General features: G+C 49.6%; 1 protein-coding gene across 1 annotated transcript in view; it reads right to left on the reverse strand.

Moving 5' to 3' along the window:
• The window catches only part of Col13a1 (collagen type XIII alpha 1 chain), a 123,726-nt gene that overhangs the window by 53,985 nt on the left and 42,982 nt on the right, over positions 1-26,759 (reverse strand). The window contains exons 2-11 of the mRNA XM_087898165.1: positions 18,783-18,809; positions 15,863-15,898; positions 12,561-12,587; positions 10,406-10,456; positions 4,106-4,141; positions 3,542-3,568; positions 2,525-2,551; positions 1,166-1,192; positions 1,044-1,070; positions 294-320 (exon numbers count right to left, since the gene is read on the reverse strand). Coding sequence (XP_087754291.1) covers positions 294-320; positions 1,044-1,070; positions 1,166-1,192; positions 2,525-2,551; positions 3,542-3,568; positions 4,106-4,141; positions 10,406-10,456; positions 12,561-12,587; positions 15,863-15,877 — 264 coding nt within the window. The 5' untranslated portion in view covers positions 15,878-15,898; positions 18,783-18,809. The remainder of the gene's footprint in view (positions 1-293; positions 321-1,043; positions 1,071-1,165; positions 1,193-2,524; positions 2,552-3,541; positions 3,569-4,105; positions 4,142-10,405; positions 10,457-12,560; positions 12,588-15,862; positions 15,899-18,782; positions 18,810-26,759) is intronic.

The raw sequence follows: 26,759 nt of genomic DNA on the forward strand, positions 1-26,759 counted from the left end.
AGAGAGGCAACACCCAGACCCATGCACGCCTCTTGGCCAACAGAGGGCAAAGTGACACACACAAGAGACTCTCAGATACTTGTTCAGCAGACAAACAAGGTCATAGGAGTCTGGCTCCATGCAAACGGACACGGTGACCACCCTGATACAGTGCTGAAAGCAAGTCATCGTTAGCTGTAGGGCGGAGCACACTGCACCTTATACTACACAGGGTTGCAGGTCCCCCCACCCCAGGGTAGTGACTGGGCTTGAGGATGGGTCAAAGGGCACCCTTAGCTTGAAGCATCACTTACCCGGTGTGGGTACTCGTCACACTGACCCTAGGGAGGAGAAGAAAGAGAGGTGTTAGGTCCTTATTAGTGGAATCTGTACCCTGTAACACACCATGTATCTCCTCATCCACGAGTACCAGTGTTCTGCTTTGGGCCCTCTGAGGCAGATGAAGTAGTCCCCTCTCCTTTGCCTCTAGTAGGCAACAGAAGGAACCTCCTAGGGCCTGCCTGAAGGAGGCTCCATGGGTACAGTGACAGGACCCCACTACATGCCACCCACCATGATGGTAGGGTTAGGAATTATGTAAAGCTAAGTGGTCAGTCCATGCTGTGGTTAGTACCCAACAGCCCTGATGGGACCAACAGACTTTATAATGGCAGTGGCTGGCTGGATTCCAGGAACATCTCCCCTAAGCCAAGAATGCCAGGCTCCTGCACCACTGTCCAAGGGTAAACCTACCAATTTGGGCAGAAAGTGAACAAGACAGAGAATGCAGGAGGCCAGGAAGGTTAGGCCAGCAGGGTCCTAAGTCCATGTCATAGAGTGCAGGAACCTGGGGGATGGCAGGTGGACAGGAACAAACTACACGCAGGTCTTCAGAGCCAAAAACTGACAGTGTGTGTGTGGGGTGTCATTGTTTTTCTCTTACATACTAGGTATCTCCAGAGGTTTTTTAAAGCTCAGATCTTGAAGTGGCCACTCTAACCCCTTTCTGCCTGATGGAAGGCTCTGGCCCGGGTGAACGTCTAGGAAGACTTAACTGCACTTACCTTTTCTCCCTTTTGTCCCTGAGGGCCCTACAAAGAGAAGGAAATGACAGTGTCAGGGCTCAAATCCCAGGCCACAAGGTCCCCAACCTCCCTGCTGGGAACAAGGAAGAAGAGCTACCAACCGGTTGTCCTCGGGGACCCACCAGGCCCTGTGAAAGAAAACACATGTGTCAGTGGGCGGGTAGATTGGAGATACCTGTCTGGTTGGGTTGACAGATTTTGGCCTCCTAGGTACTTCTCAGACTGTCCCAAAGTCCTACAGGGCAGGACTGCATACGTTCAACTTGTCTAAGGTTGTATGGCCTTATATGCTAAGCCTCAGTGGGTGTGGCCAGTTGTTCCCTGTCCCCTTCACTTATTCCTCCAGCCACTGACACCCAAAGGGCCCTCTGCATGGGAGGCTTGGGTGCCAGAGTATTTTACTCCGAAGGACTCTACGTCCTACACCTGGGAGCCTCAGGAGACTCCAGCACAGCCTGCTTCCTACTCTCCTGGCCACTGAACCTGAAAGTCTGGTGTTGTGACATAGTATTTTAAGATGTGTTACATTTGTTTATGTGATGGAGCATTTTTTAAAAGATTTATTGATTGATTGATTGATTGATTGATTGATTTATACAGATTCCTGACTGTAGGCCAGAAGAGGGCACCAGATTTTATTACAGGTGGTTGTGAGCCACCATGCAGTTGTTGGGAATTGAACTCAGGACCTCTGGAAGAGCAGAGCTCTTAACCGCTGAGCCATCTCTCCAGCCCTAGAACATTTGTTTTAGTGATGCAAAGATGTATAGTATTCTTTGATGTTGCATTTGTGTAACAGTAAAGCTGTGTTACTTTGCCTGTTTAAAACACCTGATTGGTCTAATAAAGAGCTGAACAGCCAATAGCAAAACAGGAGAAAAGATAGGCGGGGCTGGCAAGCAGAGAGAATAAAAAGGAGGAGAAATCTGGAAAGAAAAGATCTAGGAGAGAAAGAATGAGAACTCCAGGAGCCAGTCACCAGCTACACAGCAAGCCACAGAGTAGGAAGTAAAGAAATGTATGCAGAATAGAGATAAAAGCCTTATTACAAAATGTACGTGGGACTTGAGAGTCCTGAGACAGCTCAGGGAAAGCCACCGTGGGAAAGCAAAGAGCTACCATTTCCTAGGGAACACCCTCCACAGCATCCCGAGGGTGCTGATGTTAGCGTGTTGGAAAAAGCTAGCCTGTGCAGTCTCGCAGCGTGAGCTAGTTACTAGTTGACCTGATAAGTTATGTAGCACGGGTCAAGGGTGACACTCCGGATGTTTCCAGTGCAGGAGATAAAGGGCTTACCGCGTCTCCCTGCATGGCGTGAGGATGTAGGGCACTGCTTAGATCTAGGGGTATACCTAGCTGGTGGGGGTGACTGTGATAGGGCAGGCTTTGTCCCTTTGTGGGGGTGAGATCAGGCTGGTCCCCCACCTGTCTTGTGAAAGAAAGAAAGTGAGGGGTCTTACCGTCTCCCCTTTAGGTCCGGGGTGGCCCTGGAAGAAAAAGGATTTCACGGACATGGTTTAAACAGTGAAGCCCTCACCCTGCCTGCTCCAGTATGTTCCTCCTTATGCGGTCCGGTCAGCTTCTTTTTGTTCTCAGTGTCACCTGCCATTCACTCACCTGCCCAAACCCTAACCTGCAGGTTGACTGGGCCGGGGGCAGGGATGTCTCCCCTTTCACTTTGCATGCTATATTAGTGGTTAACTGCTCTTCAAAGAAGAACAGAGCTGAGGGTATCTCCCTGGACCCCAGCTACATCCACTACATACGCCCAGGACAGCTGTGCGGGGGTTGGGAGATAACTGGCCTTGTGGTGAGTAGACATGACCGCTGTGCCTCTGGGCTACATGTGGCTCTCTGGGAAGGTGACCAGGTCCCCACCTGAGGTGACACGAGCTATCTGAGGGAGAGTCATCACCAGGGCATGTACTTGTGGGGATTCTGAAAGCTTTGAAGGGGCAGCCATCTTTCAGTTGCTATGAATGTTTGGATCAAGAGACCAAGTCCAAAGGGTCAAGGTGACCAGAGGTGGACCTGATTATGCACGTGAAGCCTCAGCTATGGAAGGGACCCCAATTTTGAGGAGAACAGAAGACTTCTTGGCACTTTGGTGGTACTGGAGCAGCCTGTACCATTCCACCTCTCTACTGTCCCTGCTGCCTCCTTGCCTTCCAAAATTCCTGATCCCGGGTCCTTCAAGGTGCCACACACAGTCACTAATGTCTACGGATGGTTTCTGCTCCACTCCTTGAGCATCCAGCTTGGCCACCAGAGACTTTGCCCTGTGGTAGCCCATTGAGGACAGAGGTGACTTATGCAAATACTTCCTCCTCCTCTTCCCTTAGCCAGTTTTCTTTCTATGGAAAATATCTTTTAATCTTCTGGGGTGTAGGAGGACCAAGAGCCCAAAGTGAGCAAGCTGGGCAGAGGTGGGACAGAGCCCAGCTCAAGGGTCTACTTACCCCAAAGAGTCCACTTACCGGCTTGCCGTCAAGACCAATGGGACCCTGGAAAGACAAAGGCTTGATGCAAATGCCAAGTTTCCCGGGTCTCCTGCGCAGGAAGCAGTCCGGGAACAGTGCGTTCCTTGAAAGCTAATACTGGTCAGCACTGACAAGTGACTCCCCTGGTCCTGCCCCTGAGAGCCTATTTAGGCTCCACAGGCAAGGGTTAAAGGATACTGCAATGACCACCCTACTGCCGCTTCCCTGGCAGGCCTCTCTTCAGTGCCTGACCAGAGGCCAATCAGTTCACTTCTCTCGCTCACCATCTGCCCACACCCTGGTATCAAATGGGATGTAGCAGTCAGGAGTTCATTCACTCAGCTCCTGTCTGGCCACCGCTATCTATATAGATACCTCTTCCTTTCTTGTAGCAGGAGCCAGCCCTGAGCGACCGGCCCATAAAAGGTTACAGAGTGGGTCCTTTAGTGACTAGGAAACCAGGAGGGAAATGGGCCGCAGGGATTATCTTGGCGGATGCACTTTAACCCAACCAGGCCCAGGACCTACCCATCTCTGATAATCTTAGCTCTCAGTACTTACCGGAAATCCAGGGAAGCCGCGAGTGCCCGGCTGACCCTGGGAAAAACAGAGCAGCGAGGATGAGTGAGGAAGAGCCAAGTCTATCCTTCGGGCTCATCCCTGTGCCCATCCCTGATTCCATGGTATCACCTATGAGCTGGCTATGGGAGGGTGGAGAGGACAGAAGGGCACATCATAGCCGAGTTCCTGTAGGGACCAAGCTGGGGGAAGGGAAGGAAGCAGCCAACATCCATTGGGCCTACTTCTAGAAGTCCCCAGGGACACTCCTCGCTGCTTGGGCCCCCTGAGCCCTGACATGCAAACAGACAACAGACCAATGGGGCAATCAGGACAGTGCAGGGCTTACTCCGAATTGCACAGAAGTCCTGGACCAAAATCGAGTCCATTTTCTTGATTTATAGGCATTGCTCATGGCTACAATCTAAGGATGATTTGAGAGTTTGCAGAACTTAACCTTCAAAACTGTTTTCAGACTAGAACAGGTCAGATTGTTCCTTCTCTGCAGGCTTCTCCCAGTGGCTGGGCATCTCTGGATTGCCCATCTCTCGGGGAGGAGAGACAACCAGGCTCATTTCTTTAGAGGTGCAGAGTGTCACAGAGTCAGCTGCATGTTTCCTGGTCACAGTCCAGTGGCTAATGGTCAGGATTCCCAAGAAACACAGAGCTGTGGCTTCCAGTCTGAGAGGCTAACCCGAAGGTCAAGGGTACCAGAGAGCTGAGAAGCCTGAAGCCTGGTCACTCTTCTCCTCAGGATCCAGCAAGAACTTCCCTGCCTCTCGTATCATTCAGAATTCCAGCAAGATGGCCCATCAGGTCAAAGCACTTGCCATAAAGCCTGGTGACTTTAGTACAATCCCTGGGACCCACAGAGTGGAAAGAGAAAGCTGACTTCTACAAGTTGTCGGCACACATGCTCACCTGTGTACAAGCACACTCGCACACACACACACACACACAATACATGTAATAAAAATTTGATTTGTGTTGTTTTTGTTTGTTTGCTTGTTTGTTTCAGATAGAGTCTCACTAAGTAACCCTGGCTGTCCTGGAATTCACTATGTAGACCAGGCTGGCCTTGAACTCACAGAGATCCATCTGCCCCTGCCCCCTAAGTGCTGGAATTAAAGGTGTGTGCCAATACGCCTGTTTTTTGTTGTTTTTTTTTGTTTGTTTGTTTGTTTTGTTTTTTTTTTTTTTTGGATGAAGCCATCCTCCATTGCATCCTTTGTGACCTGGTTACCTCCCTTCCTTCTTCTCTGTGCCTCTCTGTCTGCCCAGAACAGCGGATCACCTGCTTTTCCTGAAACATGTCAGCTCTCAGCTTGGGGGGCTCTCAGCTTACAAGACAGAGCCTCTTTGCATGTATGGACTGTTGGGCCTGGAAGACTGAGTTCTAATCCAGCCGTCACCAACAACTGTGTGATGCCAAGCCATAGTCTACCCTTCCCAAGCCTCAATTTCCCCATCCCTAAAATGGGAATAACCAATGTAATCTCATCAGGTCACAGAACTACCCCCAATTCTGCTTGTAACGCCTCTAGAAATAGAAGCTCTGGCATTGGGTGCTTGTTGAATTAAGCTGACCAGAGGGGTATCAGAAGCCAGTCAGACTGCTTGTGTTTATTGTATGCCTGCATACATGTTCATGTGTGTGTGTGTGTGTCCATGTATACACAGGTATGAGCCTAGAGGCCAGAGTACAATGTCATGTGTCTTCCTCTATTGTTCTTCCCATGAGATTTAAGGACAGTGTGTCTCTTCGCTGACACCAGCGCTCACTGATCTGGCTAGCCTAGCTGGCCAGTGAGTTCCACGGATCTTCCTGTCTCCGTCTCTGGTGCTGTGGTTACCGACACGTGCCCCAGTGCCTGACTTTTCCTGTGTGCGATGGAGGCCTGAACTCCAGTGCTCACTGCTCGCAAGGCGAGCGCTACTCACTGAGCCACCTCCCCAGTGTCTTGGGACCCGTGGAGGTCTTAATCAAGAAGCGGTTTTCGAGAACAAGATCTCAACCTGGGGACAATGTCTCTGCACTCATGTACTGTGACCCTGAAATATTTCCAGACTCCCTGGATCCTCCCTGGATCTGTGCATGAACTATTCCAAGGTCACTGCACAGGAAGGCCACCCATCTGCCCAGGTGGCATAGGACCCCTTGCCATGTCAGGGTTGGGTGCTGATCCACAGGGAACTGACTAGCTGAAGTCAGCTGCAGTCTCAGGATGGACTTGGGGCAAGTGTCCAAAGGCAAGCGGGCGGCGACACCACTCATATGTCAGAGGGCGCTGGCCTCTGTCCTCTCAAGGATAAGGGTTGCTAAGAATAGGCCTAAGGAGAAACCCGGAAACTGTTGCAATGCAACCTCCGAAGCCTCCCAACATAAACGTTCTGTAGCTGCTCTGGACATGGAGAGGCTGGAGGAAAAGGTCAGGAGGGAAGGGTTCCAAGAATCATCTTCGTAACATCCCAGCTGATAGTTACGTGGCTGGGATAATCACATGCTCTGCTAATTACAGTGCTGGCTCCGGTAGGCAGCGCACATCCCTCCAAGTCCGGGACTAACCAGGGCTTTTTCAAGGCTCTGGGGAGGAATGCTGTCATCGACCACATGGAAATGGGACTCTGCTTCCTGGAGAGGTTGGGCATGAAGAAGGCAGCTGAGGAGGCTTAGGACTGGACTGTAATTTACATCTCAGTTTATGCTGAGCTTACGCTCTCTTCCAGTGTTTTCTGGTCATGCTGATGCCAGGCTGGGGAGCTGGCTGTTTGAGGCAATGTATGATTATGGTGTATGCTTTAATAGGTTAGACTAGCATTATATTTTATTTATGTAACATGTGTTATGTAAAGGGTATAGACAAGCAAATGTATTTGAGACAGGATCTATGTTGCCCAGGCTGGCTCTAAACTCCCGAGCTTAAGTGATCCTCCTGTCTCAGCCTCCTGGGTAGCTGGGATGACAGACTTCCTAATGCCTGGCTTAACCAATCTTTTAAACCATAAACTATATGAGCAAAATATGAATGCATGTTTTATAATTCCCAGTAAGAAGGCCTCTTCGAACATGGCAGAAAACCCAAAAGCCACAAGGAAAGTTCATCTGTCTAAACATGACAATTCTAGGTGAGCAATTCAACTACAATTGACAGCAAACAATTCAAAGACAAAAGGTGAATTAGATAGCATCTGCAAGGAGCTGATCTTAACAAATAACTTTACTCAGACCAGGTCGGAAAAGATACACAACGTAACAGAAGAGATTAGTTAAGTCAGGCATTAGGAAGTCTGTCATCCCAGCTACCCAGGAGGCTGAGACAGGAAGATCACTTAAGCTCGGGAGTTTAGAGCCAGCCTGGGCAACATAGATCCTGTCTCAAATACATTTGCTTGTCTATACCCTTTACATAACACATGTTACATAGATAATATGTAATACTAGTCTAACATATTAAATCATATACCATAATAATAATGGATGGTCAGATAGATATATAGTTATAGATATAGGTATACACTCACGGCCACTCTCATTCAATGTGCTCCACTGAGCACAGGGAAAGGCTGCCTCTGTATGCTGTGCACCAATGTGTACCTCATCCACTTAACACAACCCAAGGGCTGCCCCCCCACCCCGGCCTTGGGATATATTTCCTGAACACTTACGGAGTCCTTTACGCAAAGCCCTCGCTGCCCTCTCCAGCCCCATCCTTGCCTTCCCGTCCAGTTCTTGTTCTAGGTAGTCCTCTTAGTTCAGGAGCTTGGCACCCTTCTGACCCTTCTTCCCTGGGTGGACTCTGTAAGACCTTGAGTGTTGTTCCGTTATCCTTTCCTCCTAAAGCCTTTCCTTCCCTTCCCCCATGTCCCTACTACTCCCTGCTGCAGTGCCCACTATCTGTAGTCATGGCAAATGAGATCGCTGTCATAAGCCTGGATGGCAAGCAGTTAGAATCTCGTCATCTACCCAAACCTGGGGGGCTTTAGGTTCCTGACAGACACTCAGTAGATAGGTCTACCTGTATGAGCAGCTCCTCGCGGGTGAGGGTGGGAGCTCAGATCCTTCCCACTGGTCCCCAAAAAGTAACTGGGGAGCCTATGGAGGGGATGGGCCCCTTGACATGCAGTCATCCCTAGCTTGGCCATGTCCTGCCTAGTACCTTGGGGTCTGGCCTCCCACTCCGTTTCATACGGCTTCTATGAGGACACTCAGACACTAGATTCTCATTCCTTGTGCCACTAGAATGGGAGTCACCCTTCTCCAGGTGCCTGGATGGCCCCTTTTTCTGGGACTCTTGAGCAGCCTGCAGGAGAATGGGCAGACAGCCCTTAAGAATGACAAGGCTGGAGCCAGGGCGGTGGTGCCGCACACCTTTAGCCCCAGCACTCGGGAGGCAGCGGCAGGTGGATCTCTGTGAGTTCGAGGCCAGCCTAGCCTACAGAATGAGTTCCAGGACAGTCAAGGCTACACAAAGAAACCCTGTCTTAAAAACCAAAAAAAGAAAGAAAGAAAAAAGAAAAAGGGGGGGGGGGCTGGGGAGATGGCTCAGAGGTTAAGAGCATTGCCTGCTCTTCCAAAGGTCCTGAGTTCAATTCCCAGCGACCACATGGTGGCTCACAACCATCTGTAATGGGGTCTGGTGCCCTCTTCTGGCCTGCAGACATACACACAGACAGAATATTGTATACATAATAAATAAATAAATATTAAAAAATAAATTCTTTTAAAAAAAAAAAAGAAGGAAGAAAGAAAGGCAAGCTGGTTCTGATGAGCAGTATTTATCCCGGGCCTTTCCTGACATGCAAGTCACCTGTCTCCATGTCTCCAAGTGCCACCTACGGCTTGCCTGCTTGACCTCCACTCTTAATGTCAAGCAGACTTCTTGTCTGCCTATCTCCTGCTTCTACAGGCCGGCGCTGCAGGGGCAGTTGAGGGGTAGCTTGGTCTCTGATAAGGACTCAAGGTAGTGTGGCCTTCTGGCTGATGACCAGTGGTCAGCGTCAGGGGACTCTGGGCATAGTCAGGGCAACAAGTGTCATAAAACCAATGGAGGCACCAGCAAGGACCATGACCTTCCCCTCAAGATGAACGTCCTTTCTATACGGCCACACTTCTAGCTGGAAGGGGCTCTTGGGACAAAACTGCGCCTATCATTAATGAGCCTGGTAATCAGTATGGGCGCGAGATTCCCAGGTTCCTCCTATGACGTGTTGGGATGTGGGGAAAGGACACCTCCTGCCTGTTCTGAAGGCCCAGCATGTGATTAGTGCCTGTCACTGTGACTTCCTAGTCCTCTACTCCTGTGGGCCACTACTTTGGGGGTGGCATACAGATATCCTACATATCAGATATTTTCATTACTATTCGGAACAGTAGCAAAGTTATAGTCATGAAATAGCAACAATGTTATGGTTGGTGTGTGTGGGGTCACTTCTATGTGAGGAAGTGGACTAAAGGGTGGCAGCCTTAGGAAGGCTGGGAACCACTCTGCTCCTCGCTGCGCTTCTCCACTACCCCCCTCTTTGCATTCCCTGCTTCCCCTGCTCCCTCATCATATGGCAGGTTCCTCACGCTCCTCATCAGGGAAAGGGAGGCCCTGGCCAAACCCCTTCTCCCCTGTGGACCTGTTTCTTCTTCCGACGGGCTGTACTAGACTATGCTGGATTCCTGTGCCCTCCCTAACACTGGTTCTGCGGAAGCTGTGTGAGTGGGTACCTTGGCTCCCCAGTTCTCCTCTTTCCCATCGCGCTAGCTTGCAGAATCCATCACCCACGTGCCAGGCTGTCCTTAAGGAAGCACGTCAGAGGGAAGTCGGGAGGTGCTAGTTAACTCCCAGGACCTGGTACTGACAGTGAGTGAGGCTTAGGGTGTGTGGAAGGTGGGTTGGGGCTTCATTAGAACCAGGAGTGGGTGCCGGGGTCAGTGAACTCGGACTGTATCATCTTCTCTTGATTTCGGGAAGGGGAGATTAGTTCCAAAGAAAGCCGGGGCACCCACCCAGGGCAGGAGGCGCTTCTCCCTCCTGTAAACAACAGCAGCCTCCTCTCCTGCCTCCCAGCTGCTGGAGTCTTGTGGTGAGAGGCTGGGCCCGGGAGTCCTTCCAGGAGGCAGCAGTCTAGATATATATTTAGTCAGCCCTCTTTCTTTAACATCAACAGCAATGCCAAAGGCCAGCAGCACTGACCACACCACATGGGATGGCCACACCCGGAGGCCCGTGTCAAGGCTCACCCTCATTCCCCCGAAAGCTCTTTTCATTAACTCTTCCAACCTCTGTACCCCCCAAAAGAACAGCAATAACTTACAGGGGGGCCTCGAGGCCCGATGATGGACATCCCCGCATCTCCAGGGGCACCCTGTAGGGAGACAGAGGGTATATGGAAGGGTGGACAGAGGGGAGAGTAGTGGGAAAAGGATGCAAAAGGGGACGGGGGAGCTGGCATTCAGGAGAGGAGATGCCAACCCTATAGATCAAAGGAAGGCCAGAGATCAGCTGGAAACGGGGAGCCCAAAGACGCTGATTAGAGCTGAGAAGGGCAGAATGAAGCAGCAAATATTAACAGATATGGGTGGGGGAGGACAATGGGCTCAGGAAGTGCAGAGAGGAGAGCAGGGTCCGTGACACTGAGGGGCAGGCGGGAGACACAGGGAAAGGTCATTCAGCAGTGACATTCCCGTTTCACCTGGCAGCACCCCCTACAAATGTTAGACCGGAATTATGAGAATAGAAGGGTCAGAACTGACAATACCCCGGCTGTATGGGCCCAGCAGCCTTGAGTCCCGAGGCTGGATATCCCAGAGAATGTCCCAGAAGGACGAAGGCTGAGCCCAATGCATGTTCCCAAGTTACTTGGCTGGTAGCCCTCAGTGCTATCACAGGTGGTTGAACCAGCTGGGTAAACATGGGGTGTATATGTGGGAGGGGTCCCCACATGTAGGGGTCTCCACCAGGAGCCCACAGCAAAGGCAGGAAGGGAATGAAAAAGCCCAGGGCCCTGAGTTAAAGTCATGGCGGTTTTCTGAGTTCACACAATCCTCCTGAGAGCTGGAACTTGGAATGTTCTGCAGCCCTTGCGTAGTTAAAGGTCTTAAATGTCCTATCTCACATACAAGTAGCGGTGGCTTCAAGCCAGTAAGTGTAGCACTGTCAAGTTGTGGACGTAGCTGAGGGCAAAATGCACACTTTGAAGGGAAACATTGCTCCTTAGCAACTGTGTGATTTGGGACAAACTAATTCGCGTGTGTTCATTTCCTAAACGATGGCAGGGAAAAGAACACCTATCATATAGGCGGAATATGGAAACCGCATGGGGTAATACTGGGAAGTGCTGAAAAAAATCCATGTAGTCTGAGGAAAGCGGTATGTCTCTCCTTGACAGTTTCACCCCTATAGGATGGGACCAATAGTTTTGCTCCATTCGGAAAACAGGCCAGTCCTATGGTCAGTAGCCTCAGCCTTGGAGTCATAGCACACAGGGTTGCTCTCCAGCTCTGTCACCTTCTAGCTGTGTGACCATGTGCATGCAACTTTCCTTCTCTGTGCCTGGTACACAGAGGACTAGTAAAACTTCCAGGAAGGGTTATCAGTGTCAGCTGGGCCATTAGAAACAAGAATACTCACAGTGTGCCCGAGGCTGGAGTGTGCGGGAGGCTTGGAGCAACTGTCACTGTTAGCGTTGGTTATTACTTTGGGGATAGGATACTCTGTTGCAGAAACTGTGTGTGTGTGTTGGGGGAATCTCATGCCTCCAGGCAGAGTTGGGAGGTTGGAAGATCATTATGAGTTTCAGGTCAGCTTAGGCTATGCATGGAGTTTTAGGCTAGCCTGAGCTACAAATCAAACTCTGTCTTTAAAAAAAAAAAAAAAAAAAAAAAAAAAAAAAAAAAAAAGGAGATGAGGGGCAGACAAAAGAGGCCCATAACACTGATATGGCCAGTGTCTATGAGGAGGGAAGAAAAGTTGAGGACCAGGAATCCCAGGTTCTGGTCCCTACTATGTTACCGCTGGGGACATCGGACAAACCCTAGTCCTTCCCTGGATCTTACCTTTTGTTCTGATTGGATAGGTTACACTCTGAAATCTCCAGAACCCACCAGGCTGCTCTTTCAGGATGGCCCCCCTCCCCATGCCTCCCTCCATCCCAGGAATTCTGGCTTCCCAGGTGGGTGGAGGGTCCCTCTCTGTGACTTTGGGGTTCCCCTGGGCAGTCCCAGTTACACAGCAGTGACAAGCCAGTCTCCACTCCTCAGGGATGGGTGACAGTTCACAGTTAGGAATCAGAGCAGTGGAATCCATCGCATGCGGTGAAGGCAAGTCAGGGCAGACACACTGAAGCAGGGCAGCTGGGACCCTGCCCGGGAATCCCAGGGTTCCACACCAGGGTGTGGAAGATGTTAATCTGAAAGCCTTCCAGTAAGAGAATAGGTTGGGATAAAGGTGGAGGGGCAGCAAGGACTCACCTTCTCGCCTGGTTGACCTTTGACGCCCTGGGCAGGGAGCCCCACGAAACATAGGGTGTGGGTGGGGCGGGGGGAGAAAAAGAAGGATGAGAGACAGACACTGACATAAGAATCCGTGTTAATGGCACAGCAACTGAGCAAAAGCAATCACTGTGAAATAAGAAACACAGCACAACAGAACACAGATGCAGGCACGTGACGGCCATCTCAGCCAGCAGGCACGGCCAGCTGCTCTACATCACGAGGAGAGGAAACGGGGACCCTGTCCAAGTGCTGCGTGCACGTGTGAGCTAGCAAGGGAGTGAGCTAGTGAGACACAGAGAGACAGGGAGGGAGGGAGGGAGGGAGGGAGGGAGGGAGGGAGGGAGAGAAAGAGAGAGAGAGACAGAGAGAGTGCCCAACCTAGTCAGGAAACCTCCCTGAGTAGCCAAGGTCCAATGGCTTGTGATCATGAACCCCAGGAGCTCTAGGCATGCAGGGGTGGGGGGTGGGGGGATATGGGGGATGAGGGGATGGGGGGATAGGGGGTGGGGAGGAAGAGACACGACAAGACAGAAGGTGGCTACTGGGCCTGAGTGGCTCAGGTTTGAAATCCCAACTACTTGGAGACTGAAGCAGGAAAAACACAAGTTCAAGGCCTGTCTGAGCTAGAGTGAGTTCAAGGACAGCTCGGGCCAACTTGGTGGGATCCTGTCTCAAAGATAAAGTCTAGAGAGAGCAGAGGATTGAACCCAGTGGTAGGATGCTTGCCTCCTAAGTTCAAAGCCCTGCATTCAATCACCAGCACTATGAAAAATGGCAGCAGTGGTAGGAAACCGGAGACACAAATTCTGCCAGGATGGAGGGCAAGCCTAGTACACAAAGAAACCTGAATACCTAGTCTTGGGTCCCTTGTCACCACAGTGGCCAATGGACAGACAGCTCCAAACTACCCAGCTCCCAACAGGTCAGTGGTGCCACCTCTGGTGAAGTGCCGGAATGACCCAGGAATTTCACACCTACTGGTCACTGGACACTCCAGTCCTTATCAAGTGGTTTATGCCAGGACCCCTAGCGAGCAGCCAAATGGGCCATCCCACATTTAAAATAGCAGCAGCGGCAGCAAGAAGCTCCAAAGTAGCTGGGACGGAGATTTGCCCAGGAGGTAGGAGGCTTCCGGTGGCTCCCCTACCTCACCCCATTTCCACCACACAGGAAGCTCTGGTGAGGGGGGGCAGAAAGAGTAGTCGGAAGTACATGTTTCACTCAGCAGGACTTCCTGCAGGCCAGCTGCTGCACCCAGGGGGAAAAGCTCCCAACACCTACCTAACGGGAGCAAGGGCCATAGGTCAGTTGGCTTGGGTAGAGGATCAACTCTGCCTGCTTCCTGGGTAGACTTTACCCATAAAATGGGATCTTTAAGGCTGGAGCAAAGGCAGTGCCTCGCTAGGTGCATACAACACAAAGCCTTGCGGAAGGATGGAAGGGTCATGTCTCATCTCTGGATGGGATCTAGTGACAGCACACAGAGACCCAGTGTCTAATGGATAGACGAATGGAGCAGAACCATGGGGCAGGCAAAATGCCTGGTGTCCTGGTCTAGAAGTGCTGTGAGCACTCCATGGAGGTGGGCAGGACTCCCACACTCTGACAAGTCTTGGTAGCCTTACGATGAAGAATGGTACAACACTGTTGTACCCACTGACTCTTTTTCCACTCTCCCTGGGTACCAAGTTTTGTTGACTGTGTGTGTGTGCACATGTGTGCGTGTGTGTGTGCATGTGTGTGTGTGTGTGTGTGTGTGTGTGTGTGTGTGTGTAGCAGGGGTGAGGGAGCAGTGGGCAAGAGCTTTGAGGCTGCTGAGGTCCCCATGAGATACCATTTACCCAGAAACTGGTAAATGTTGGGCAAAATGGCATCACCTAAGGTGACCCCCAGTGCCATGGAAGTGGCCTCTCACAGCTCAGGTTGCATGGAGGACCTGAACTGAACTCTAGAATGTTCCAGGCCTCTAGGGCACTCTCCTTCCAGCTGTGATATTAAGGGCAGACCGCCAGGGTCCAGGGCCCAGATGTGGAGCCTGACTGCCTGTGTCAAGTACCCGCTTAATCACTTCTTAGTGCATAACTCTGAGAAAGACATTTACCTTCTAAGCCTTGGCTTGCTCATCTGGAGTACTGGGGGGCAGAGGGGGTAGCAATGGTGCCTCTCAGCATGCAGTTCTCTCGAGGACCGAATGAGCTGATATGTGAAGGCTCTTTGGCTTGGTTTAATACTCAGCGTGATGTCAGTACTAGCAAGAATTGCCTAAGCTTTGGGTACTCCAACTCCATGCTTGCTCCAGCCATGCAAATTCACACACGGATGTCACAGTCATGCTTAAGGCCAATAACATTACAGAGTCATAGGCAAAGCCAGCAGTGATGGCGGCTGGCGGGAGCACACTGGAGGAGAAAGCTGAGGCTGGTGGGTAGTTAGCAGTCAGATGAGATGGGCAGCCCTGACTATGGCCACGTCCTGGCGACATCCTGATGCAGGAATGCCCTTCACCACCTCACGCTTCTGTCTTTCTAGACCCTGGAGAGCTTCATCCTGAGGCTGACGCCAGGGACTCAGTGCCTGGATCCAGCCTTCTCGTACCTCTGACCAACCATTCTCATCTCCCCTGAGTTCTTCCCTCACTTTCCAAGAAGGAAATATTAACCGTATCTACCTTCATGGGGACCTAGAGGGACCGCCTAGAACCAAGTCCTGTCTTTGGCACTTCTGAGTGCAGCGTCCATCCACAGAGGACACCATGGCAGATGGCGGCTGCTCTGAGGATGGTTGTGGGGGCAGCTGGTGTCTTGGGATACCTAGGTCTCGCTCTATCCCTGTGTGTCCAGTGACTTTCTTGCTTTTTTTCCTCTGTTGCCCAGTGTTCCACAGAGTATTTAGTCCCTGTGTCTCCAAGAATGCATTCCAAGACCCCAGCAGGTGACAGAAAACACTAGTTTGCATGGGATCTTATGTATGCTGTGTCTTGGCAAAGTAAGAGATTTAAAACGATAACTTGTATTAAATAGTACAAGCTTAATATTTCCTAAGAGGTTGGTCAGATGCGATCTCTCTTGAAATATCTGACTATAGTAACTGAAATCATGTATGCAGGTGAACTGCAAGGTGTTGTTTCATACAGATTGGAGACTGGAATAACGTGTCCTCCCTTTTCCTTGGCCCTCCTGAAGTTGCCCTGGGTAGCACTTTACCTTGTACTGAGGATAAGCTAGCATGGAGAAGCAAGCCATGCTCCCCCCCAAGCAGGGACATGTGGGCCAACTCACCACACGTCCAGGCATCCCGATGGCACCCTTGTCCCCCTGATGAAGGAGGTAGAAATAGTCAATGTGGCTGCCACTTGCCAGAGAGTCCCATGTGTTCGTGTACGCGTGACTTGGGGACACAGCTAGGCAGCATTTGGGGGCAGCTGGGACAAAATCTGGAGTGGTCCCGAGTGTCACGTGGACGTCACAGATGAACTTCCCAGGAGACCTCACTAACTAGTGTCAGGACCTCAAAGCCTGGATGAAACCAAACTTCTCATCTCTCACTTATGGTTGTCTGCACTCAAGCATGGTGCTATAGAATGAAGGTTACAGCAGGAGATCATCAGCCTGGGCCTCAGTTTCCTTAGGTGTCTCCAAGGCCCTTTCTCCCTTAGGTTTGTGCCATGGCAACCCAACAGGGATAGCCAGAATGGGCCTAGGAGTCATTATCCTTGACTTGAAGACACAGAGCAAGAAGAAGGATGAACGGCTTCCCTAGGTCTGCCTGCCAGAGCCAGAGAAGCAATGCCCCTGCTCTGCTGATTCTCCTTCTGCTCTGGGGCCGTTGCCCCCCCACCCCCCCCGCTCCTCACAGGCTTCTCCAGCGTGTGAATTCACATGCTTTGTTTTGTAGCCAGGGTTACATCCTCTAACTCTGGAAATCTGCTTATGAAGTTTTCATTCGTCCCACTTTCAGCAGAAAGTATTTTTTTGTAATCACAGGCATGCAGACATCATAAAAATCTGGGGTGGGGCCTCAAAGGATGAGGAGCAACAGGGTATAGAAGATGATGTCCAGCCTCCTGGACAGGAGACTGCCCTGAAATTTCCCTGGTGTGTGTGTCGGGGGGGGGGGGGGGGGGTTCTAGGGTGACTCTGGATCTGCTGAGGCAAAATGCCTCAAGGGACAAGCGGCATCCCAAGACATGTAGGATGCACAAGAAACACTGTCAGTTCCTGTTAGGCTGACACTGTCAAGATCAAGAGCAAAAGATGTTCTGCTAAGAATGGCACAGCGTTGGTTGTTAGCACCGATCGCTTCCCTAGCCTCCCTGAGCACCAGTCTTACTGAGTGGGAGATGGAGGGTGAGAGCTTTGGGGTTGTGAGGTCCTCATGGGGTGCTCCTGCCTTATGCCAAGAACCTGACATCTGGTGCCTGTTGGGCGAAATGGCATAGACTAAACAAAGCAGAAGCTGGCAGTCCTACGCCATGGTCCTACATGAATGCTTACTCTTCCTGTCCCTTATATGCTAATGACAGACCAGCAAGGGTGTACCTGCTAGTGGGCCACCTCACAACCCTTCACATGGAAGTGCAGACCCTCAACCAGTGGCACTGCCCCTCCCACTGAGGATACACAAGGCCCGTGCCTGTTGTCAGCTCTGACTCTGATGACCTCACAGTCCACTCACGCTTGGGCTCTTGAATGATATTCCAGGGTGCTGTGGGTCTTGGATTATTTTTCCTTTCTTTTGGAAAAATAATGTTCTTTGCAGCCCTGGCCATAAAAAGCTTGGGTTAGGGACAAGCATGGAAAGGCCAGTGGCTGGAAATTGGGCAGCATCCTCTGCTCTGTGAATCGCCCCCAAAATGCCTTTTAAAGGTGGACAGTGTTCAGAAAAGCCCGCCCACATTCCTCTCAGTCACCTGACCATAGCCCTGCTCAGATTTCACTGGGATCAAGACACCAGTCCTGCTGAGCTGCAACACTGGGAGAATCTCAGCTAAGTCCTAACTGGCTTCCACGTGTACTTGACTAATAATGTTACTAGTGATGGATTCTAGAAGCTGTTGGATTAGTCGAAAGGCTTTATTATAATTTATCTCCAGAAGATTCTAGAATCCAATGGAAGTGGCCTTTAGCAAAGGGAGACAGGGGAGAGAGGTAGGTATCAAAGATACCCCCCCCCCTGTAAGGCCTCCTCCCCGGCATCCACTCCATACCCTGCCTAAGTACTCCAAAACCCATCTATGCCTTCCCTTAACCCCCTTTTAAATGGACACAGCACCTTGTCTGAGCCACTCCCTGCTCCAAATCCCACAGTATTTATATCCAGTCCTCAGCTCATTTATCTAAACAGACACATCTCTCAGAAGACTTTAAAGATGGTACTCCGATAAAGGTCAGGCATGGGCCAAAAGAAAGTGCAGTGCTCAGCGGTATGTGATAATCTATCTATTAACAATCCACCACTGGGAAACTTGGACGGGTTGAACTATGCATGTTACCCTCCTGAGCCTGAGACTTTGTCTTCCCATCACTAAAATGGATTTGGGAATACCCATTTCTCTGAGTTGTTACTGTTTTTTCTCTGACTTATCCAGGGATCGAGGCTGGGGATGCTCAGAATGCCCGGGACTTATTAAAGCTCCAGGAAGGGATGGCTATTTACATGGCTTCTACCCACTTTTGTCCAAACTCCCTCGGGATACTCAGCCTATGGTAACTAGGGAGAACCAAAGGTTTTGCATTCACTAGAAGGCACAGGAAGACTAGAACAGCAGTTTCAATGTCATCTGCCATGAAAGATGATGGGAATGACCTAGGGGTTGACCAGTTGTCCCAGTTCCCCCATTACGAAACTATCTATTTGACAGTAGTTCCAGGGTTGGGAAGGTTACTGGGCCTGTCTGCATAATACCTTAGGAGGGTTGCCAAGAACTGTAGCCATAGATCCCAGATATTCTCCAGTGCTCCAAAATAGAGGGCTTGGGAATGGTTTTACCCTTCACTACAGATTAAACACTCTAGAGAGAGGTCACACTCAGAGAATTGTAAGAACTGGCCACCCAGCCCAGCCAGTCAACAAACTGAGAAAGACTAAGTGATGAGGGCTGGAGTGTGGCTCAGTGTGAGAGTACTTGAAGGGTACTGGGGCTTTATCCCCAGTGCCTACATGAAAAGGAGACAGAGAGATAAGAAATGAGTTACTTACAGGGAGTCCAGGTCTTCCCGTGGGGCCCTGAAATAAAGAGGTAGAGTGTGAACTTGATACAGGTCAGAATTATGAATAGTCAATGGGGTAACACTGCCCCAGTCAGTTGTGACCTCAAGGAAGTTCCCTACACTCTAGGAGCTTATTTGTTACCAAAAATATTATTGTTATCAAAACAATAATATTGTTTGCTATCCTTTCTGTCATTCATCCATCCATAAAGCCAAGCAACCAGGACCTCCTGTATGCCAGGCCCAGGAATAGGACAGGAAACAGAAAGATGATATGTCCCTTCCCATGACTCAAGGGTCACTGGGGCTTTGCCTCTCACTAGCATACCTGGTCTCTGAGCCCTTCTGTTTGGCTCCTTATGGTTCTCTGGGCATCATTTCTGCCCACTGGCCCTGACTAGGAAAGGGTTGAGATGAGATCCAAGGGTCAGAGATAGTCAGGACTCTGTGTTCCTTGTCCTACTACATAGATAGAGAAGCCAAGGGTAAGGCAGAGCCTGCCATCTGTTATGATGCCCCTGGTGCATGGGCCTCATCTATACTGGTGACATGGAGCCAGAGAAGGGGAAAACCCACAGGGGACCATGAGGGAGCTAGCAGGACTTGCTTTGATGTGTGAGAACACATAAGATCATCCATTCTGTGACTGGTCCATACTGGGGTGGGAGGTGGGAGCTGTTATGCCTTCCTGCTTCCCGGAACCCAACAGACAAAAGTCTCCACAACGTGAAGAAGAGAAGAACACCAGCCAGGCCTATGTCAGCCTAGAGTCATCCTGGCACTTGGGAGATAGAGGCATGAAGAAGATGAAATCTAGGCCAGTATGGGCTACAAAGAAAGACTCTGTCTCCAAATAAGCAAACATAAAAATAAAAAAGAATTATCCAACAAATATCCTAACAATTATACTTTCCATCATAATTACATATGCTTGAAATCTCTCAGAAATCCATGAAATCCAGAGAGTGGCATTTTTCTAGAGCTGGACCCTGACCTCAGATGGGTTTGACTCAAAAAGGCTGCTAAGGTACTATAATAACAGCTGCCCTCTGCCAAGAAGTGGGAGATTTCTGAGATGTTCTCAGGAGCTGTACCTGCATAGATCAGAAGGACTCATATTGTAAAAAAAAATCACCATCCTGGATACACACATACACACACACACACACAAAACCAAACAAGCCACAAAACCCTGGATAGCTAAAACAATCCTGAACAACAGAACTGCTGGAGTATCACCATCCTAGATTCAAACTGTATTGCCAAGCTATAGAAATAAAAACAGTATGGTCCTGGCATAAAGGCAGACACGCTGACCATGGAATTGAGCTGATCAGTGGTACTGAACTGAAGATCCAGTCTCACACACCTATGGATACCTGATTTTTGACAAAGAAGTAAAACATAAACATTGAAGAAAACAGTCCCTTCAACAAAGGATGCTGGTCAAACTGAATGACCGTGTGCAGAAGAATGAAAATAGATCCATATCTATCACCCTGCATAAAACTCAACTCTAGATGCTTCAAGGACTTCAACATAAGACCAGATGCCTTGAATCTGATAGAACACTAAGACCAAGAGTTAATGCATGGGACCTCAAAAAGGCTGAAAAGTTTCTATATGGCAAAGCACACACTGTTATTCAGGCAAAGCTGTAGACTACAGAGTAGGAAAAGATCTTTACCAGTTGTACATTTGATAGAGGGTTAGTATCTAAAATACATAAAGAATTAAAAAAATCTGAACATCAGGAAACAATTACCCAATTCAAAAAATAAGGTTCTCAAAAGATGAAATGGCTGAAAAACACTTAGAGAAATGTTCAACATCCTTAGCCATAAGGAAAATACAAATTAAAACTACTTTGAGATTTCATCTTAACCCAGTAAGAATGGCCAGGATCAATAAAGCAAATGACAGTTCAGACTGGTGAGGATGTGGAGTAAGGGGAACACTCATCCATTGCTGGTTGGGAATGCAAACTTGTGCAGTCACTGTGGAAATCAGTGTGGTACTTCCCCAGGAAGTAGGAATCAATCTCTCTGAAGATCCAGCTATACCACTCTTGGGCATATACCTGAAAGACTCTATATCCTACTACAGAGACACTTGCTCATTCATGTTCATTGCTGCTCTATTCACAATACTCAGAAACTGGAAATTGCCTATCTGTTCAGCAACTGATGAATGGATAATGAAAATGTGGTACATTCATATAATGGAGTATTATTCAGATATTAAGAAAAATTAAATTATCAAAGTCACAGGTAAATGGATGAAACAAGGAACAATCATCCTGAGTGAGGTAACCCAGACCCCAAGAGACAAATATTATGTTTTGTATTATTTGTGAATGTTAGCTTTTAAGATTCCAGTATGTTTGTTTTAATTCAAATAACCACAGAGGTTAGGTACCTAGTAAGAAACCACGGGGAGGAAAAGAGCTCTCAAGGAAGGGGAAATAGAATACAGTGTTATTGGGGGACAAAGGGAAAACTAGAGTAGGAGGATTAAATAGGGAGGGGAGTAGGAGGGCAGGGGAGTAGCAACTAACACTAGAGGCCACTTGGAGATAATACGGAAGCCTAGTACTCTAGTAGCTTCTTAAAATATAAGCAAACATGAAAGGAACATAAATGGAGTGACCTAATAAGGGAGAGAATACCTAAACTAGACATCTTATGCCACCGAGCAAAACCTCCAGTCTAGGAATGAGTTATATATTATTGAGCTGTTGGCCAAAGGGACCCCATGAGAATGCTCAAACATCACAAGCTGTTGCCAAGGCTATCAGTTGCTCTCCCCAACCTGATGGTAAGGGCCTATTGCTGAAGACAACACTTATGCCACTGAACATAGAGAAGTCGAGCTGGTGCCTAACTAGAATCTTCACCCTATTGACTAGTGTTCATGGCACTGGAAGGTACTCTGCACACTACAGGAGGAGAAAGGTAAATGCCAACCCAGCTCTAACCCTGTGACCTACAGCAGCAACCTGCCTGCAAGATATACTTGTGCATTAGTGGCACAAATGCTATGGGAGTAACCAACCACCCATCTTTTTTTTTTTTTTTTGACTGAATTTAAGACTCACTCCATGAGTTGGAACACCTGACCCTGTTTGGGTGGCCCAAAACCTGAGACTAGATAGATCATGGGTCTAGGGGAAAACCTACTACTATTATTCTGATAAAGGGATATAGCGGCAAAATGACATACTGCTATACGGTAACTAACACAGAGACACACAACTGGACGATATGCATAGAGTGAGAGACTTTGGAGCACTGAGTCCTAAAAGGGGATGTCTTCCCTGAACCTCACTCCTCAAGGCTTGGGAATCTACAGAAGAGGAGGCAGGAAGAGTCTAAGAGCCAGAGGTGATGGATGACTCCAGGGAACAAAGTCTCCCAGACACAAGACTGAGGCATATGAACTCACAGAGACTGTGGCAGCATGCACAAGACCTACACAGGTTCAAGCCAGATGGGGGCCTACAACTGAGGGGGAATCACACACGGGGTCCCACCCCTAACCAAGACGCTATCTGCTATTGACACCCAATGGCAAAGGGGAAATTTCTCCACTGGAGAAAAACTGAGTATGTATCAGCCACACTTCAGCACAGGCCCCATGCCCAGGAGTACTTGGTCCACATAAAACAAACTCGGTGGCAATTCTGTGGACCTTTTGTTTCTCTTTGCTTTGTTTAGGTATTTTTTTTTTTTGGTCTTGTGGGTCTTTTGCTTGTTTATTTTGATTTTTGTTTTTTGTGGGTTTTTTGTATGTGTTTCTTGATTATTTTTATTTTTGTTTTTTGTTTGTTTTTGAAAGTGAGTGAGAAAGAAAAGAACATAAAGCTGGGTGGGAAGGGAGGTGGGGAGGATCTGGGAGGAATTAGGAGAGAAAAACACCATCAAGTTACAGGGTAAGAAAAAAGGTTTACAATTAAAAAAAAAAGTGCTGAGCCTGAGCCCTGGCACACAAGGTGGAGCCCAGCACAAGTGAAGGTGTGTCAGTAGCAGAGATAAAACCTTCTGGAACAGAAGCAAGTGCTGTGTGGTCAGCCCACCTGGGCTCAGCCTGGGCTCGGCACTTACGATGTGAGTCATGAGGGTGACCTTAGAGAAGTGACTTGGTTTCCTTGTGCCTACATTTCCTCAGCCTGAGAACAGGAGAACAGGAACTGGGTAATCACCCGCCTTTTTAAACACTGAACTCCGACAGCAAGTGCTAAGCAAAGGCTGCCATGAGCCATTATCAGAAGGGGACAAGGGAGTGAGGCACAGGACCAGAACAAGCCACGCTTCACTGGATGTCCACGGCATTCCTACACAACTGTAGACTGACTTTTGCAACAACCTAATTTACCTTCTTGCATTGGAACAACAGGGAGCATGAAGCCCAGTTTTCTTGTCTCTTCTGTTCAGTTTCCCATCTCTATTTCCATACCTAGTCCATCCCAGTTCACTTTCTGTGGCTGTAATAAAGACCATGGCCTAGGTGGGATGGTCATGTGGCTTACACATTAGATATCAGTCCATCATAAAGTCAGGGCATGAACTCAAGGCAAGAACTGAAGCAGAGGCCATAGAGGGGCATTGCTTACTGGCTTGCTTACCATAGCTCCCTATTTGTTTTCTTATACAGCCCAGGAGCACCTGCCCAAGGGCAGCAGCATCCACAGTGGGCTGGGTCCTCTCCCACTCCAATCACTAACCAGGAAGATAACTTTCCCACACATCATTCTGATGAAGGTGTTTTTTTACAGCCGAGAGCCTCTTCCCACATGACCCTAGCTCGTGTCAAATTGACAAAAACCTAACTAGTACATATTTTTATCCCTCTCTCCCAAAGTGAGGTGGGATAGAAATAAATAAATCAACAGGAATTACAGATTTTTTTAAAAAAAAAATCGGAGGGTGCTGTGTGCTCCTATAACTCAAGTGTTGAGAAAGGGAGCAGGGAGGAGACAGCTTCTGCCCTGGCCACTAGGGTGGGGACAGTGGGAAAGGCCAATCTGCTACCCTTTGCTAATTCCTGCTGCCATATCGACACATCCTCCATGGTGTGTGCCAACCTTGTGTCCATGGGAACCTGGGTATCCCCACTGGAGTACAGAGCCAGGCCCTAGGAGATGGTCCACAGGGCAGCAGGTGAGCATCTGTCCATTGCTCACCTCTGGCCATCAACATCCTTCCTTTGCAGGAAGCAGGGAACACAGGGCTTAGGAAGCTCCCACATTCCTCTTCTTCCTGCTGCCTGTTAGTCTTTTTAGACAGAGCTGGGCAAAGACCAGGGGCCTCTCATCTGCCTCAAGCTTATTCGTACATAGAACTGCCTGGACTTTGTCCTTTGAGCCACAGCTCAGGAAGGTAGAGACTGTTAAGTAGGGACTTGTACCCCACTTCCTTTGTCAATCCCCAGAATCCAGGAACGACACTATCTACTCTGGCTGGGAACAGCACGCCAGACAGTCTGACACAACTCTGAGGATGCTAAAGTTCTTGCCCCCTCTGGAGTGTCCTCAGGATGAGGCAGATGTGGGCTCTCGTCTTTAAAAAAAGGAAGGGATATATGGCCCCAAGTCGGCAGGCAGCCTGTCACAGTTCCTTTATAAAAAAGTCAAAGTCTTAGGTAGCCTGGGCTGGCCTTGAACTCTATATAGCCGAGGATGACCTTGAATCTTCCTGTCTCCACCTCTCAAGTGCTGGGATTTATGCTGGGGATTAAACTTGGAGTTCCACGCATGTTAGGCAGGCGCTCTACCAACTCAGCCACAACCCCAGTCCCTGCAATCTATTCTGGAAGATGAGTGACAGGAATGGCCATTTGACATCCCTAAACTAACTATGATAATGCACTTCCTCCTTGACTGCTATCAGACAAGGTACTTAGGGGTGGGGATTGGGATTTCAGGGTAATCACAGAGTACTGAATAAAGGTCTCTGTAAGAATCAGGGGTGTCATGGGAGAGGGTAGAAGAGAAGAGGGGAGGAAGGGAGGGGAGCAGAGAAAAATGTATAGCTCAATAAAACCAATTTAAAAACCAATCGGGTGCACTGGTTTCTCAAGCAGGGTATTCTCTTCCTCTGGCTTCCATTGGTTCCTCACAGCCCCAAAGCCACCTCACAGCAACTCAGGAGGGAGGGCCAGGAGGGAGGGGTGGGGCAGAATTCAGTAACCTTGAGAAAGATCTGATGTGAAGTGTCTGGGCCCTTTCTGAGCCAGTACCCTCAGGTCTTTTTCGGGCTATCAAATGTTGTCCCTCAAAGAGCATGTGATTCTGGTTTTGGGTCCTTTACCTTAGGAAGGTGTTTTCCTTGGGTTCTCTCGGCGACTGGAAAAGGTCCAGCTCCCTGCCCACGTTGGGACTATGGCCCAGAAGGCAGGATACATTGCCTCTACTGCCACCACCAGCCTCAGCCGCCCCTCGGGGCCTGGCCAGAATGGGGCTGCCCACGCAGGGGTGTGGATGGCACTCTGGAGTCTCTCTAGTTTGGAGTTGTGTCCTGACCTGCTTTCTGCATGGCACAAAGACACTGGGAGAACCCAGCTGGGTAATCTTTCTTCTTTCTGATAGCTACCATTTCTTTGAGTGTTGTTTGTGTGTGTGTGTGTGTGTGTGTGTGTGTTTGAAAGAGGTAGGACAAAATAGCCAAGAAGGGGTATGCCGATCTTCTAGAATGAAATGGAGGCCAGCAGGACAGGGTGGCCATTGTCTTGCCCAGAGGGGATGCGGAGTACTCCAATCTTTGTGGCACACAAGGAAGGACCCTCCTGGAAGACAGCAGGGGGGCTGGCTGTCAGCGCCCCACCCAGGGCCCTGTTACCATAGATGACACAGGCCTTTGAGACGCACACGCGGGGACCAGCTGCAGCCTGTACTTACAGGAGGTCCTGAAAAAGAGAGAAAAGGGCTGGTCAGTGTCACTGCTGCCAGAGGGAGACGTGGGGAGGTCACCTTAGAAACAACATCCAAGAATTCTTTGGCAAACGGGTTTCCATCTGGTCTTCAAAGTTCCTCTTTTCCTGGCTCACTCTTGCCGGTGTAATCCATTTCTCCTTTATTTTGTTTCCCTATTTTTATTATTGGATAAGAAACGCAGGGTTTGGGACCCCAGGCTTAGTACGGAGAGGGGTCTAGTGGTCCCCACCCCTCACCTTCCCGACTGTCAAACTGCATTCTTGGGGTCCTGCCAGTGTTTGCGTTCCAGGTTGTTCCTTGGTGGCCTCCAATACATGAGCAGAAAGGTCACAGAAGACGCTGGAGAGACTGATGCTCTTAGCATGCTCACCACTCCTGCAGGCTTTCCCAGGACATGCAATGGAAAACTGGCAAAAGGAGCGGGGGTGGGGAGGGAGGCAGCCTGATGTCTATTGGCCTGGCCTGGTTTCTGTTAGGCTCTGAGTCAGACATCTTGCCCTCGTGGGTCTGCAGCCCACTACTGCTTTCCTAACACCCACTTCTCAGTCTTGGGTCCAACCCTCTCTCTCCACGGACTCCCCTCTCCCCACCACCACATTCCTTCTTCCTGCACCGGACTTCGGCAGCAGCCTGCTCTCATTACCAAGAATTACAAGTTCAAGCATTGTGAGGGTGGGAGCCAAGAGGGTAGGAGAGGACGTAGTGACAAGAGACAGCCTGGATGGCATTCCTGTAGAAGGAGCTATGGAGGCCCCACGGTCCCAAGGGGAGGGGTCCCGGCTGTGCATCCCCTTAGCCCCTGCTGACCTGACCGTGTCAGCTTAGAGGCTAGCCACTTCTGCTCCCTTTCATGCTCTGCCAACATGGTCGCCTGATGCTTCCCCAATGGTTCCTTATGGCCCCCAAAGCCACTTCCTCTCTCCCCTCGCTCATCTGCCAGTATCACTCTGTGTTCTGGTTCCCATCCAGGGAGAAACAGCCCATCTCGCGCTGGCCTCTGTCAAGCCATCATGTCCGGGTGAACAAAATGTTTCA

Source organism: Myodes glareolus, chromosome 18 (assembly GCF_982192425.1).
Source record: "Myodes glareolus chromosome 18, mMyoGla1.1, whole genome shotgun sequence".
Lineage (NCBI taxonomy): Eukaryota > Metazoa > Chordata > Mammalia > Rodentia > Cricetidae > Myodes > Myodes glareolus.